The sequence below is a fragment of the Leopardus geoffroyi genome, chromosome B2, assembly GCF_018350155.1.
Source record: "Leopardus geoffroyi isolate Oge1 chromosome B2, O.geoffroyi_Oge1_pat1.0, whole genome shotgun sequence".
Taxonomy (NCBI): domain Eukaryota; kingdom Metazoa; phylum Chordata; class Mammalia; order Carnivora; family Felidae; genus Leopardus; species Leopardus geoffroyi.
In genome coordinates, this window is record NC_059332.1 from 44,552,304 (window position 1) to 44,569,068 (window position 16,765).

The following is a 16,765-nucleotide window of genomic DNA, read 5'->3' on the forward strand; positions in this document are numbered from 1 at the left end:
CACGAGCAGGGAGGTGCAGAGAGAAAGAGGGGGACAGAGGATCCAAAGCCAGCTCCACACTGACAGCAGAAAGCTGGATGTGGGGCTCGAACCCATGAACAGTGAGATCATGACCTGAGCCAAGTCGGACACTCAGCTGACTGAGCCACCCTCACGGTATATTTTAAATTCCAGACCTTCCAGAAAAAATTGAAGATGAGACACTTGCTTTTGTTTTGTGATACACCCACAGTAAATGGGTATATCACCCCTCTGCAAAAGCCCATGCTATTTAGAAAGCAATTCATGGATACGGTCAGAGCACGTTAATACAATATTTCACAGAGTTCAACAAACCTTGGAAGCACGCTTTTGCTTTTAAGGAAATTATGTTACTTAGGATGCTTTGGGTTGTAAGTGACAGAAAACCCACATCAGACTGGTTTCCATACCGAAGGGAATGCATCGCTTTGTGTGCCTGAAAAACTAGAGCTGGCTGGCTGGCCTCGGGCAGAGGGGGCCCAGCAGCTCAGTGATGTTCCCAGAAAGCCAGTTTGCCCCTGCTGCTCTGCCCTGTGGTACCAACTTCATCCTAACGCTGTCTGCTTTTATTGTCTCCGGATAGCTAACAACAATTTGGGGGGCCAAGTGCTTCTTTATTCACATCCTACAGGGAACGATTATTTTTGACCCAGAAGTCTCAACGGAAACCCTCGTAGTTCCTTGCACTGCTTAAAACATACGCCAACACTGAAACCAGTCACCATGGGAAGGGAACTGGGGGACAGGGATGGTATTTGCACATGGGCTTAGGGAACCATGCTCCACTGTTATGGAGCTGGGGGGATGGAATCTGCACCCCAGAATCCCATGGACCCCCGAAAGAAAATGAGGGAGGGGAAGAAAGGAGAAGGCGTTAGATGATAGGGAGGCAGTAACCCACAAGCAGTATGGTGACCCAGCACAGTTTTAATTCAGTCCTCACTTCCTCGCAATTAAACCCTCCTTCTGAACAGGAGACATCTATCCTGTTCAAGAGCAGTCACTGAGTTTGATGAGTGGAGAAAGATCAAAAAAATGGGGAGAGCGGTGGAAGATACCCAGCCTGGAGTGCTCTTCCTTTCTCTCCACAGATACAAATCCTGTGCAGGTTTTCTGTGCACCACAGAGGGGCTGGAGATCTACTTTGTAAATAAGAGGAAAAGAGGGTCTTTGCTATAATTTTTGCCCAGAAACGAACATGCTATATTTCGGAAGCACTTTGGCTTAAGGATCAAAAGTCAGTCCTGAATTGCTTCTTCTGTTCTTGACAGTTTTAAATCTTAGCCTCACAATGAAGGGTCAGAACAAGGTGGCTGGGAAAGCAATGACTACAATTTTGCCAGTGGTTTCTGGGCTCCTTTCAGCGAGTCACCGCTCCTCAGTCAAGCAGTAAGAAGAGAGATACATGGCTAAAAATTAATAAAGGAGTCTGGCAGCCTGACTCAGTCTTGGAATTAACCACATCCACCCTTCCCGCCCTCACTCCTAACCCTTTTTATATGCCCTCCAGGACGTGTGCCCACAATAAGGAAAATGTTAGGAAACAATTATGTCAGCAAATATAGTTTTTTCAGTTCTACTTGACAACCAGAGTTGAGGGGATGCGTTTGTTTATGTAACAAATGCCTCGGAATAAATTGAATTTGCAAGGTCTCACGAAATCCATCGGGATTTGAGTTTCCTCACTCTTCAAAGCAATCAGCTCTTTCTAAGTATAAAAGGGAGAAAAGCTACTTACAGTACTTTGCAGCATACTGCAAAGATTTTTTACTGAATAAGGCACAATTGTTAAGAATATATTTCCTTGAAAACAAACATATAGAAACAACTGTACACAGAGCTTAAGATCCCAACATACAGGCACATTACGTTACATTATATTACATTACATTACATTCCTACGAGCTTTCTCTATACTGTTTATTGCTTATTACCATCTAGTCCATACAGCCTTTTCCAATCCCCCTCTTCGAAATTCCTACGGCAGTTACTACGTATACGTGTCATTTGGCATTTCTCACGGGTCATCTGACACTGTTAAGTAGGGCTTGTTTTTCATGTTGCTAGGGTCTCATCTCCCCGGCTATATTATAAGCAACTCAGGAAAGTTATGTGTCTTTGAATTTCCCCAGTGGTTCATGAAGTGACTTGAGTTAGACTATAAGTTCCTTGAGGGAAGGGACTTCATCCCTCATTTTGTTTTCCAAGGTGACTCCTAGGACGCTATCCTGGCATACAACATAGACTCCATAAATACTTCCTGAATGAAAGAATAAACATACTAATATTAGGCGCTCCATAAATACCTGTTAGGTTGAATACTGCCACTACTAGTCTAGTACCAGCTGGATCTATGTTTGAATTAATTTTCCCATCACCGTGACTTTCTTTAGCAATTCAAGACAAGTCCATGACTTTGTAGCCCAGTACTGCCCCAGGCTATAGGAAGGACCCAAACACACACACACACACACACACACACACACACACACAAAATAGAGATCAGAGTTGCTATTCCTGAGGACTCCACGCTTCATTTTTACTTCTCAAGTATTGTCGATTTACTCTTACTACAGCCTCTTCTTCTCCAAGCAAGCTTTTGTAAGTGAGGGGTCTTGCCAAAGACCAGGGCTATTGTTTTACAACTGGGATGTGACCCAGATCAATGAGCACAGGGATACAGCCAACCAGGCATCCTCGTGCAGGGATGGGAAGCAAGAGAAATGGGGGCTGTTGGCTTGCAAGGGGGTGGGGGATGTGGAGGGGGGTGCAGTACAGCAAGCACATCCCTTTGTGCTGAGGTCACAACTCTCAGAGATAGCCACGCCACACTGGAAATCCCCTGTTCTCTTCCTTTGTTTCAATTCATGGCTTCAGAGGAGAATGTCCGCTGTAAGGCAACTCCTCATTCTGCACGCTGCCATTGCCAAAGAAGTCTGACAGTTCAAGTTGCTTTCTCCTGTTTTGTTTTTCTGTACCACGAGGCTTCTCCAGCAATAGAATTACTGGGAAGAGTTCCCTTCCTGCCTGTACCCAGGAGCTTCCTAGCTACCAGGAAGTGCCCAGCAAGGGGTTCTTCCGGCAAATGTATTTTCAGAATTCCCACTCTGCAGAGCCGGAACAATATTCTTCCATCCTGACTTCTGGTTGGCAGCTGACAGCAGTACCGGCTACTTATTTTGCAAACTCAGCAAAACCTTCTGTGTCCACTAACGAGAGGGCTTCTCACACCGCCTCGGTGGCCTGAACTCTAAGGGATGACAGCTGCGAGGCCACAAGGCTATGTGTTCATGATCAACTGTGGTCGTCGGCTACTTGAAAGGCAATTTTCTCTGACTCACAAAGTATTTGGTACACGAGAAAATAAGTTGGCTCTTGGTACACGAATTTAGAATGGGTGCAATTTTCTGAGGATTATGCTAAGGATCTGTGGGATTAAATTTCTAGTAGAGAGATCCATCTTGGTATAAAACTGTCCAGATGAAGTCATTCACTTTCCTGGAAAATCTTCTGTTTTGTTTGTCTTTAAAGACAGAATGTTTCTGGGGTTGGCTATGTAAAATACGTGATGGAAAAGTTAAGGACTTATAAAAGCAGAAACAATAGAAAAATGAGACTATGGAGGTTCCATTTATTGTTACATGTATTCAACATTGCTATTTCTCCCACAGATTTTGGTTATGTGATACATATTTTGCCACACCTCAGACTAAAAAGGTTTCAAAGGAAAATGTAACATCTTGTCCTCATACTTGCTCCTGCACCTGATTTCTCTATTTTCACCATCTCTTTCGGCCACCTAGATTCAAGCCACAGTCCTCGAATCCTTCCCCTTGACTGATCCCGTTTCTAATTAGTTTCCAAAATCTGGTAGATTCTACCACTCCATGTCTCTCCCATGGAATATAGCATAATTATATAACCTAAGCCATGCCCCACTCTAACCCATTCTATACAAAACCTTTTAACACTTCATTAGTGCCTTGTGAGCTGTGTACCAACCTCTCAACCAGGTGTTAAGGGGCCTCCCCAATTGGGCCAATGTGTGTATTGAGTCTTTCTTCCCACCACTACCTGTAGTCTGGTCTTAATTAACAGTGAAACCATAAACCCTTCAACTACATACCCTTGTCCTTAATGACCCTTTGGTCACTCTGTTTTCTCAGTCTAGACGTTCACCTAACCCTTCAAAGGCCACTTTCCCCAGGAAATCTAAGATCATTCTGACCAGATATACCCTTTCTCTCAAATCTCCACAGTGTGGTGTTTGGGCATTTCTTACCCTGCATTCCTTGTAGTTATTTATGAACTCAATATCCTCCTTGCCTTCTCCTAGATAATCATCTCCTGAGGGCTGAGAACATGCCTTATTCTTGATTGAAGCTCCTGTAATACCCAGGGCACTGCCTTGCATAGAGGAAGAGCTCAGTACATTAAAAATGTATAGTTTCTGTACAAATAAGATACTTCTAACTAAGCTGAAATGTTATGGTCTCCTCTATTGTACCTATTACTGTCAACCTCCAGCAAATGTCTGTCAGCCCCAAAAGATATCACAATAATTTCATAACAGCCTTTCTTAGAAAACAGTAATCATCGGTTAATCCTTGACCACTGGCTAATACTACATGCTTCACTGCAGGGCATTTTAGTCCCTGGTTTAAAACATTTCCAGCTCAATTTAAAAGATGGTTATATGGTAGCAGATGGCAGCTACATTGGTGGTGAGCACAGCATAACGTATAGAGAAGTTGAATCACTGTGTGCTACGCCTGAAACGAATGTAATGTTTTGTGTCAACTATACTGAAAAAATGTAAAACAAAACGAAACAAAACAAAAAACCCCCAAGATCAATAAATAGTTCAAAATAAACTTCTGTAACCAAAGATAGTTATTAAGAAACCCTTTCGTCGTCATTGGGAATATATGTAAAGGGACCTGAAAAAAGTAACACCTATTGTTTTTAGAAGACCTACTCTGGGTGCACTGATAGTTAGTAGGTGACAAAACAGTAGCTGGGTTACAGTTGTTAAGAACCGCTTCTCCATAGGGGCGCCTAGGTGGCTCAGTCAGTTGAGCGTCCAGGTCTTGAGTTCGGCTCAGGTCACGTGATCCCAGGGTCACGTGTCAAGCTCGGCGCTGCGTGTGGAGCCTGCTTAAGATTCTCTGCCCCCCACCCCCACACACCTGTGTGCAGGTTCCCACCAAAAAAGAAAAATGCTTCTCTAAAGTGAAAGTAATATGAAAGTCAGGATGAACATATAGGTTTTCCTTGATAATGTTTGCTTATTATACTGTGCTCTTAAAGGATCTGCACTCAGTTACAATGTTCGACTTTGGAGTTTCTTGATGTGTAAATCAGCATGCTTTCAGCTCTCAACAATGAAACCTTCAACTCAAACTGGTCTAAAAAATAATGTTTTTTTTTTTTTTTAATTTTTTTTTTTTTCAACGTTTATTTATTTTTGGGACAGAGAGAGACAGAGCATGAACGGGGGAGGGGCAGAGAGAGAGGGAGACACAGAAGCGGAAACAGGCTCCAGGCTCTGAGCCATCAGCCCAGAGCCTGACGCGGGGCTCGAACTCCCGGACCGCGAGATCGTGACCTGGCTGAAGTCGGACGCTTAACCGACTGCGCCACCCAGGCGCCCCTAAAAAATAATGTTTATGTCTATATCCATATATACCCATATATATATATGTATGTATACCCATATATATACATATATATATATGTATACCCATATACATATACCCATATATATATATACCCATATATATATATATATATATATATATATATACCCATATATATATACATATTCAATGGGAAAGGACAAAGGGGGGGCCTCTATCCCAGCTATGGAAGAAAAGTCTCTCCTTTAGGTCTGATCGATGAGTTTAGGTCAACTACCTACTCCAGGACAAATCGTTGCTCCAGGGAAACACTAGGCACCAATTTGCTTACCCTTAGACTCCTAGAATGACTTTTTAAAAGGAAGATACTGGGGCACCTGGGTGACTCCGTCAGTTAAGTGTCCGACTTCAGCTCAGGTCATGATCTCACAGTTCGTGAATTCGAGCCCCGCATTGGGCTCTGTGCTGACAGCTCAGAGCCTGGAACCTGCTTCAGACTCTGTGTCTCCCTCTCTCTGTTCCTTCCTCTCTCTCTCTCTCTCTCTCTCTCTCTCAAAAATAAATAAAGATTACACTGTCTCTCTCTCTCAAAAATAAAGATTAAAATAAATAAGTAAAAATGAAGATAGAATTTCCATGGTTGGCTAAGACTATTTAAAACCATTTTGGGGGAAATATGAATTACTAGAAGCCTACTGATGCTATCAACCATAAAACAAAAGAGGGGTAGAATGCATGCTGTGGAGTAAGTCGTAATTATAGATATGGATTAGCATTCCTGCTCAATGAAAACAACTGACTTCTTAAATTTAAAAACTACAACTTCTGTGATATAAGACTTTTAAAGGATTTGCACATTCACTGAGTGAGACTTCGTTACAAACAGATACTAATATTTCTCCAACAGAATCATCTCTGGTGAAGAAATGGGACCTATTTCAGGTAGAGTGTAAGTTTTATGAAGTTGGGGACTAAGTCCATGCTCCTCAGTGCTCTATCGTAATGAACAGAAGGCCTGGCCCAGGCAAGGTGTTCAAAACAGCTTCTGATCACATAAATAAACATAAAATAACTTTCATTAAGTGCTGGACACTTGCACTAGAACCCAACATCGCAGTGACCATCGCAGTCCTAGGGACCAGATTAATTTAACTCTAAAAGGATCCAGAAGAAAGATTTCCTAGAACCAAACTGCCCCAACAAACAGAAACCATTTAGTAAGGCGCCGCTCTGCTCCAAGCTACGGATGTTCTGTAACCCCAGCACAGGCCCATGAGAACGTTGTAAAGAAATAGTATACTTCGGACTTAATTTTCTAAAAGGTAGAACTCAAGCAACGTCGGATGTATCCTCATAGGAAAGCTGAACATTTGAAACCTAAACCCTGCTTTCATCATGCAGCTGCGACTGTCATATTTGGTTCTGATGAAGTCTCCCATCAGAAGCCACCGTAGACATTCCCACAAGGACATCGTGCAATCCGACCAGCCAACCAAACAAAATGTGGTCTCCCGGATCTCCCTGTAGTTTGGTAATAAAGAAAAGGGAGATTAAGCCAAAGATGTCCCCCCCTCTGAGCCATCGTGTCTCTGCAGACTTTCTGGATAAATGTGGCCCAGCTGTCTCACTGACCTCCCAGGACACTGGTACTTCCCGCTTCCAAATGCCATGAACCCGTCCAAGAAAGCATTCTTCTCTAAATTTGCCTTTTTCCAACGTTCCTGTGGGAAGAAATCATTTTTTTTTCCAAATCAGTCTTATATAAATAAGCTTAACTTTATTTCTCTAGGCTAAAAATGACTTTGTACAGCTAATCCTTGCATATAAAGTTGCAGGGCTGTTGGTAATTTTTTTTCCAACCTGTTACTCATATCAGGCACAATTGTGTTTTTGGAATGTGAACTAATAAATTAAAAGGTTTAAAAAGAATTTTGTTAAGTGGTAAACGTAAATGATAATGTAAATCAACCACAGAACTGACCTCAGAAAAGGAAGACTATTTATAATATCTCGGGCTCCATCACAAAATTGTCCTTGGTAATAAATCTAGTAAGTTACTGGCCGCCCTGCCTATTGGAAGGAGCTCGGGATGTGGAATGAATACATCTGGATGCCATTTTTTTTTTTTTAATTTGTACCTAAAGACAGAGGATGGACTAAATGACCTCTTAAGATTCTGCTTAGCCTTGTAACCCCCCAATTTTAAGAAACAGCAGAGAACAGCTTTAATTTGTCTTCTTCCGTTTGTTTTTAGTACTCCTTGGAAACTAACAACAGGGGCAATTGCCTGATGAATATAAAATAAGTCTTCTTTCAGAACCAGACATATTCACTTTAACATACTTTGCTGGTTTCAGATCATTTATTTTCAAGGTGGTGAAGCTTATTTCAAAAACCTTGCTATCTCATTTGTGTTCTACCCATCCATATTACCAGTCTGATTTTTACTCTGTTGTCGACTTGGTTAGACCACAGAGAGAAATAGGTCTGCTAAAATGACACAATGGTAGTTAATCTATGAATTCATATTCCCACCATAAAGGAAATTAAAATCAAAGGGTAATGCATTTTGAAAGAGAGGACTTACAGGTTTGAACACTTCAGGTTCAGGAAAATATTTTGGATTTCTGTGCAGCCAAAATGGAGACAACATCAACAAGTCACCGGAAGGAACAGTGTAATTCTATGATAGAAAAATCAGTTTCAAGTTATTTTTGGAAATCTGCTTTAAAGAGAGTTTGGGTCATTAAAAATAATGCTCCAACTATATTGTAGAGAAGACATATACATTTTATAAATCAATGGCGAGAAAATCTAATTCTTTCCTGGAAGGATCGTTTCTGTTTTCCAACTTAAGCAATGACTACATTCTAATTCTGATGATTAGTTACATGTGCATACACATTTGGTTACATGGGGGAAATATATTAGATAAATGTGAAGATTTTAGATACTAGTATATGTCTGATGTAATGCAGCTTTGGATGTTTGATACTGGGGTTGGTAGCAAGTGCTTTTGATGGGAACCACAGTGAATCCCCAGGTCGTGGAATAGAAAAATCTAACTCTGAGACAGGACAGTGGCCATAACAGCACTGAGGGTGGGAACAGTGGGTGTCTCCTATCCCCGGGGACATTGATGACAGTGTCAGGGCAGAGGCAGTGGAGTCTGTCTCTCTCTCTCTCTCTCTCTTTCTCTCTCTTTTTCCACTCCAGAAACAGCTATTAGGGTAGAAATAATATGAAGAATATGAAGACAACTGGTTAGGAAGACACGGGACACTGAGTGCTGTGTGTTTCTTGGTTGGTTTGGTGTTTGGGAACGCTGTGGCTGTGGGACTGAGGTTAAGCGGTGTGTTTCTGAATTATCCTTCCCCGTTTATGTTATCATAGGTTTTCTAATATATAAACTATACTAAGAACTAAAGACCATGTCATAAAATCACCCTGACTTCATCATGTTCAGGAACCATAGGACAAAGGGCTCTCCCACGGTGTGTAACCAGTAGATAGCTATCAACTTTCCTAAGGCACATTCTGTTAGTAACTGCCATCCCCAGTCATTGGAAGTCATATATATTTAACCCTGCATAAGTTTGAAATGTCCTCAAGATATTCACAAAAACACTTATCTTCTGCTTCTAGAATATGAGCACGTTACAATTACAAATATGTCTTTTTATACTAGCATGGAGTGGCATATGGGAATGGGCCATCATTTTTTTTTTAATGTTTATTTATTTTTGAGACAGAGAGAGACAGAGCATGAACGGGGGAGGGTCACAGAGAGAGGGAGACACAGAATCTGAAACTGGCTCCAGGCTCCGAGCTGTCAGCACAGAGCCCGACGCGGGGCTTGAACCCACGGACCGTGAGATCATGACCTGAGCCGAAGTCAGACGCTTAACCGACAGAGTCACCCAGGCGCCCCTGGGCCATCATTTTTTAACCAGAGAGAAACCCTGTTAGCTCCAATGGGGACTGAATATTGCTTAAGGTTTGGCCGCTGCAGTACTAAGTGCTGAGAGAGCTCCCAAACAAGGAAGAGAGAGGGGATTTCGCTGGTGTCCTCTTACCATTTTTAAAGTAGAAAAAGACTTAGGAGATCTCAAGCCTATCTGTTCCTTCTACCTCTGGCGGAACTGAGGTTAGAGTGGTCATGCCTGACCTCGAGATCAGCTGCAGAGGGCCTTGATGCGTGTTTGGGGGCAGGACCAGGGACAGCCCTGGGACAGGGCTCCAGGCGGGTCAACTGGTGCCCTTCCCCTCCTTACCGCATACACCTCTTTAGTGGCTGGCTGTTGACCCATGACTGTGACTTGGAGACTGACTGCCACAGCCTACAACACAGGCTAGTAGAAGCCTTCAAATGGAATCTCAGTCACAGAATTAACATTAGCAACAGGGAGGAGACCAGAAAGAAGTTCCTGTCACAGCAGCAAATGCCAGGCTGATGAATGGCATAAAGGAATGTGAGAGCCGGTTGAACCTCTGAGCAAAGGAACCTCTGAGCAAAAGGACATCATCGTCCCATCTAACAGTCGCTGTCATCGTCTACACGGCACATGAAGGGAAAGACCAAAAGGGAGACGAAACAGTCCTAGGACCAGAACACAGATCGCCATCAAAATCACAGCTTCTCTGTGTTGTAAAACTGTGTCTCTCAGGTAGGCAACATTGAGCTTGGCCGGCCCCCTTCATAGGGATACTGTGAGGCCCAGTGAGCTTAATTTGCTAGCGTGGAGATGGGGTTTTCTTAAAGAGGGAAGAGAAGGCAGCACTCTTTGTTGTAGCTCAAGAAGGATACTGAGAGCAAAGTGGTTGCAAAGAATGTAGAATTTTGAAGAGAAAGCAACAGTCCTATAGAAAGGCAAAACATCCATAGGAGGGGATTCGAGGCACATACTTTCCTAGCTCTTAACCAGGAACGTGATTACCTTGCAAAAAAAAAAAAAAAAAAAAAAAAGGCTAAAAATCAAAAAGTACACTCTTTTGCATGATAAAAAATGTTCTCTATCCAAATTTTGGAAAATTCAGAAAAATAGAAAAAGCTAAAAAACAACCAGAAAGCTGACAACAAAAAAACACCCATCAACCGGCTAGACTTCCCTCCAATACTTTTACCAAACAGTTTAGTATTGTTGTTGTTGTTGTTGTTGTTGTTGTTGTTAAACATAGTCTTTATCCTGATGAATAGTTAATTTTGGAAACTTAACGTTGTTCACCTAATATTATAGCATAAGTATTTTTTCTTTATAGTGTGGACTCATTGTGAACAGTTTTGTCTCCAATGTCTCTTTCATCTTTCATTGGGCAGATTAATCATAAATAATTTAATCATTCCCTGGGTTTTCTTTCTATAATAAATAATGCCATCAAAAGCATCTTCTTCCATGAAGCATTTTTTCACATAAAATCTTGTAACATAGATGTTCAGAAAATATAGGGCATGGACATTTTTAAAGGCTGTTAATACATTTTGCTCAACTGTTCCCTCAAATCTGGTAGCTAAATAGGTTTCTACCTATAATATTTTAGTGTCAATTTCACTGCCCCCTTCTCTGCTAATCTGACATTTAATAGGTTATTTTTGGTTCCTGTATAAATCTTTATGTCTTTGTTGAGCATTTTTCCATGTTAAGTTATTTTCTTCTATGAACTTTTGTGTTCATGTTCTGTCCTCATTAATTTATGCAATATTACTGCTTTATGTATTGATCTGTGAGTTCTTTAAATCTTAACATCATTTACCCCTGTGTTATACTTACATTAACATTTGTTCTTAATTTTTGGTTTACATTTAATTTGGATTATACTTAAAAAAATACATGTTAAATTTTGATGTGATACATTTAAATCTGTTCATCTTTGTGGTTTCACTGATGAATCCCAAGATTTGGCAGCCCTTTTTTCTCTAAAATAGTGGTTCTCAAGAGTGGTCTAGAACCTTCTGGGAGTTCTTAAAACCTTTCCAGAGGCTGTGCTAGGTCAAAAATCATGCCTGGGTACAAGATTCAAAGTATAGGACAAACCAGTGGATTTTGACATAACTGAATACAATAAATTCATTGATATTTCAGATTATAACAAACTTTTAGGAAACTCCCTAAAAGTTGCATTTCAATGAGGTATTAGAAAGCAGACATATCTGAAAAAGTTATTGAAATATTGATTCCTTTTCCAGTGACATGTCTGTGTGAGGCTGAATTTTCTTCATTTCCATCAATGGAAAGAATATACCACAACAGATTGATTCCAGACACATTTATGGGAACCCAGATGTCCTCTATTAGCAAGGCATTAGACAGATTTGCAAAATCTTAAAATAATGCTATTCTCCCACATTTTTTATGTTTTGGAAAATATAGTTATGTTTCATAAAACCATGCTATTATTTTAACATGTAGTAGGTTTCTTGTTATTTTTAAATTAATTAGCAAATAAATATTATACCAATTTCTCAGTTTTAGTTTCTAATACAGCAAGTATTTTTTAATTTTTTTATTGTTTATTTTTGAGAGACAGAGATAAAGCACAAGTGGGAGAGGGGCAGAGAGACAGGGAGACACAGAATCCGAAGCAGGCTCCAGGCTCTAAGCCGTCAGTGCAGAGCGTGATGTGGAGCTCGAACTCACAAACCGTGAGATCATGACCTGAGCCGAAGTCGGACGCTTAACCCACTGAGCCATCCAGGTGCCCCTCTAATACATTAAATATTGATAGATATGACTAACATAGGTAAAAGTCTTTGGGGTCTCTAATAATGCTAAGAGGATGGGGCACCTGGGTGGCTCAGTGGGTTGAGCGTCCAACTTCAGCTCAGGTCATGATCTCACGGTTTGTGGGTTCCAGCCCCATGTCAGGTCTGTGCTGACAGCTCAGAGCCTGGAGGCTGCTTTGGATTCTGTGTCTCCCTCTCTCTCTGCCCCTCCCCTGCTGGTCTCTCTGTCTCTCAAAAATAAATAAACATAAAAAAAAAAAAAAAAAACAATAATGCTAAGAGTATAAAGGGATCCTGAGAACAAAAAGTTTGAGAACTACTCTAAAAGTTAAAAAATACCCACTTTCTGGCCAGTCATCCCAAACCATATGTTAATCTCTTCCCTCTTCATTGATTTATGATTCATTTATTCTATATTATACTCTTGGATACAAAGGGACTTGTTTCTATGTTACCTATCCAGCCTGTTATATTGATAGTGAACATTAAGTCTGACACCACTATCATACCATTATAACCGTTGTGGTTTTATAATATGTTTCAATACCTTGAGAAGATAATTAGTATTCTTTAATCATTCATATTTTCTAACACTTCCTTGTTTATTCTTTCCTGGGTATTCTTGAAGATTACCTGCGTACCAAAAGTATGAAACCTTAAAAACAGAGTACAGGTAGAAGTTTAAGAGTTTTGTAAAGATGATATAAGAAAGAAAAGGAAGGAAAAAAAAGAAAAAGAAGGAATAAATCAAAGAAAGCAGATGGCGTATGCCCATCTTAATTTGTCCCAAAAATATAGGAAGGAATCAGTACGGGGACATAAATAAAGGAGACCATGTTCAGACTGCATTAGGAAAGAGCAGTAGGAGAGCACTTCAAGCATTCACAGCAAGAAATGTGACCAGTTGCCCCACAGGGAAGAAAACACGAACCCCCACCACTACTTGATACGGATGTTCCCATTCAAAGCGTTTTTCATAATCCAAATTTCTGGGAACACATCAATATATTCAATAAAGACATTCCACCTGTTTTAGAAAACATAAGACGCCTAGAAGGACCAAGTTGTATGAATTCATACCAAGGAAATAATTATTACTGTAAGCCAGGATTTGGCCATATGGATGCCCATCTTTGCCCTGTTTGTAACAGTAAACACCCGGAAGCCATACGCATTCAGGCATAGACAGCTGATTTAGAAATCTATTTCATATCCGCATATTACATCATCATGCTGCAATTCAAAGCTGTGTAGATGTCCTCTATTGATACAGAAAACTTTTGTAACTATTACTAACATAAAAGCTGATTATGAGAAAATTAGCATAGCATGGTCCTAATTGAATTTTTAAAAATGCACAGACTACAGGAAAAAAAAAATCTGAAATTATCAGAATACCAAAATGTTCAAGTGGTTATCAGACTTATGAAATTTTAAGCAATCTTTATTCTCGTCTTTTAGTGTTTTTTTATAGTTTCCTTTTTATTATTTTTTTGTTTATTTTTTAATGTTTATTTCTTTTTGAGAGAGAGAGAGAGAGAGAGAGAGAGACAGAGACAGAGCGTGAGCAGGGGAGGGGCAGAGAGAGACAGCGTAACAGAATCTGAAGCAGGCTCCAGGCTCTGAGCTGTCAACACAGAGCCCGACGTGGGGCTCAAACTCACAAACTGCAAGATCATGACCTGAGCCGAAGTCAGATGCTTAACCTACTGAGCCACCCAGGTGCCTCATTATGGTTTACTTTTTAAAACTAATTACCAAGATTTGTTTATGAAATAAGAAGAAAAAGCTGTTCAAGTTGTCATTTTCAAAATTAAAGCCTCAACTCTGCAGGGAGAAGTTCACAGTGATTAGTTTATGCCTCCTAAAAGGGGAAAGGTTGTATACATTTAATTTATAAAAGAAATAGTAAGTACAGAAACAAAGGTAATATTTGTACCTTTTACAAATATTAAAAATATATTGTAGGGGCGCCTGGGTGGCTCAGTCAGCTAAACATCTGACTTCAGCTCAGGTCATGGTCTCACAGTTCGTGAGTTCGAGCCCTGCATCGGGCTCTGTGCTGACAGCTCAGAGCCTGGAGCCTGCTTCAGATTCTGTGTCTCCCTTTCTTCTGCACCTCCCCTACTTGCATGGTTTCTCTCTCCCTCTCTCTCTCAAAAATAAGTAAACATTTAAAAATTTGAAAAAAAAAAAGTTAAAAGTATATTGTGAAAAATAAGGAAAAGGAGTTCTAGAACATTCTTGGAAGACAGCAGCCTGAGCACATGTCTCTGGGTTGTGTGATCAGTAAAAGAGACACCAGCAGGGCTTGGAATGAGCCTGGATCCACTGGCCCCTAGGAAGAGAGTGTGAGTTTGAGGAAGTGGAGATAAGAGATTATGATTTTATTTTCTACAACTTCTCAAATCGTTTCAGATATCTATCACTTTTAATTAAAAATTTTTATTGAGAATCTATAATGTTGGAATTATAAAAACAGTTCAGTTTCGTAAGAGGATTGTATGCAGTGAATCATAAATGTGTTTATTTCCTTGGACCAATAATCCACTATTAAAGTATAATTCAAGAATAATCATTAAAAAAATGTACTATGGGGGCGCCTGGGTGGCTCAGTTGGTTAAGCTTCCAACTTCGGCTCAGGTCATGAGCTCACGGTTGGTGGGTTCGAGCCCTGCGTCGGGCTCTGTGCTGACAGCTCGGAGCCTGGAGCCTGCTTCGGATTCTGTGTTTCCCTCTCTCTCTGCCCCTTCCTCACTCATGCTCTGTCTCTCTCTGTCTCAAAAATAAATAAAATATTTTTTAAAAATGTACTATGCACAAAGATGCAAATAATCTCCACATTAAAGTAACCATAAAGGAAACCAACCTAAATTCTCAAGAGTTAGGAAATAATGAAATACTTAAGCTATGAATTCAGTGGACTATTACAAGGCTATGGAGATAAATACGCAAGCGCTGGATGCATGAAAAGTGTAATAATGTTAAAAAGTGTCTAAATGGCAGATTTACACTATAATGAAACATAGGTTTCTGTATTGGTGCCATACAAGGAGCATGTGAGATAGTTGTATGGCTAACGGGTCATGGGGAGTTGTATATACATGAGTATATACGTGTTGCATATGTTTGAACTTGGGTGTTTTTCTAGGTAAAGTTCTTGAACGAGCAAAATTGCTTTTGAAAAAATATGAGGTGTTAATGGCCACAACAAATTTATAACCTCCCTTAGTTAAGCACGACCCTGGTAAGAACATGTGGTTAAAAGCTCTTCCAAGAGCCACTTGCTTAAGGATAGAGGAGGTTTTCAGGTTGGTGAATGGAGCAGTAGAATATAGTGACTGTGTTAGTGCCAATACTGCAGCCTGACCCGCAATTAAGTCAGTTGCATGACGAAAAACAAATACATTTGTAACAACACCTTATGGTAAAATAAAAATACAAGGAAGGAAGAAATAGACTGAGTCATCTTCAAGGGTCCCAAAATGAGAAGCAAACCGAAATAAGCAAAAAACTAACATTTGTCCAGTGGAAAGCTTCCGCTCGAAGGGAAAAAATAGGGCACAGAAGACAGATTTCAGGTGGTGGTACAGTAAAAAATAAAGGAAAAATAAGAGGATAATTAGTGTGGCAAGAGAATAGTAAGGACAAATAGTATCTATTTGAAAAAAGAAGGGTTGAGGTATAAGTATAATCAAGTTAAAAAAAGTAAATGAACAGCATGATGGGGGACGAGGGATGGGGAAATGGGTGATGGGCACTGAGGAGGGCACCTGTTGGGATGAGCACTGGGCGTTGTATGTAAGTGATGAATCACGGAATCTACCCCCAAAACCAAGAACACACTATATACACTGTATGTTAGCTAACTTGACAATGAATTATATATATTAAAAAAAAAAAAAAAAAGAATGCTGAAGGTCAGGATAGCAGAAGCTGAAAAGAATACAATTTCAAAAGTGCACCATGTTGATCGGAAACTGGCATGTGCCTAAAGGTCTTTGGTTTGGGTCTGTCTGCCAGAAAATGTATTTATGTAATAGTTTAAACTTTTTCATTATAAAATTATCATGTGGTGACCTCACATACTGAGCTAATGAAATAGCACAAGCTGGGTGTTAAGTTTGAGAAGGAGGGTATGGAGCAGTCATATATGAGGCAGGCAGAACAATGGTCAAGGAAGTCTGAGACAGAACGTGTTGAAGTCACATAAACCACACTGAAAGTTACAGAGAAGATAGTACAAAAGTAACTGGAAGAATATATCTTATTCTTCCATAGATATGATATAGATAGATATATAGATATGAAGATTCTTGTGGTTTTTTTCTCCCTGTTTTAGTGAAGGGCATAGTTAGTAAAGAACTATGGGAACTAAAGAACT

General features: G+C 40.3%; 1 protein-coding gene across 2 annotated transcripts in view; it reads right to left on the reverse strand.

The window, feature by feature from the left end:
• The window catches only part of LOC123608461 (24-hydroxycholesterol 7-alpha-hydroxylase), a 95,336-nt gene that overhangs the window by 15,337 nt on the left and 63,234 nt on the right, over positions 1 to 16,765 (reverse strand). Inside the window, exons 9-11 of one of the 2 annotated variants that reach the window (XM_045498451.1) lie at positions 8,248 to 8,343; positions 7,293 to 7,381; positions 3,633 to 4,424 (exon numbers count right to left, since the gene is read on the reverse strand). In XM_045498451.1, the coding sequence (XP_045354407.1) occupies positions 4,184 to 4,424; positions 7,293 to 7,381; positions 8,248 to 8,343 (426 nt within the window). In that variant the 3' untranslated portion in view covers positions 3,633 to 4,183. Of the gene's footprint in view, positions 1 to 3,632; positions 4,425 to 7,292; positions 7,382 to 8,247; positions 8,344 to 16,765 lie in introns of those variants that run through there. The other variant, XM_045498452.1, reaches the window with a different exon arrangement.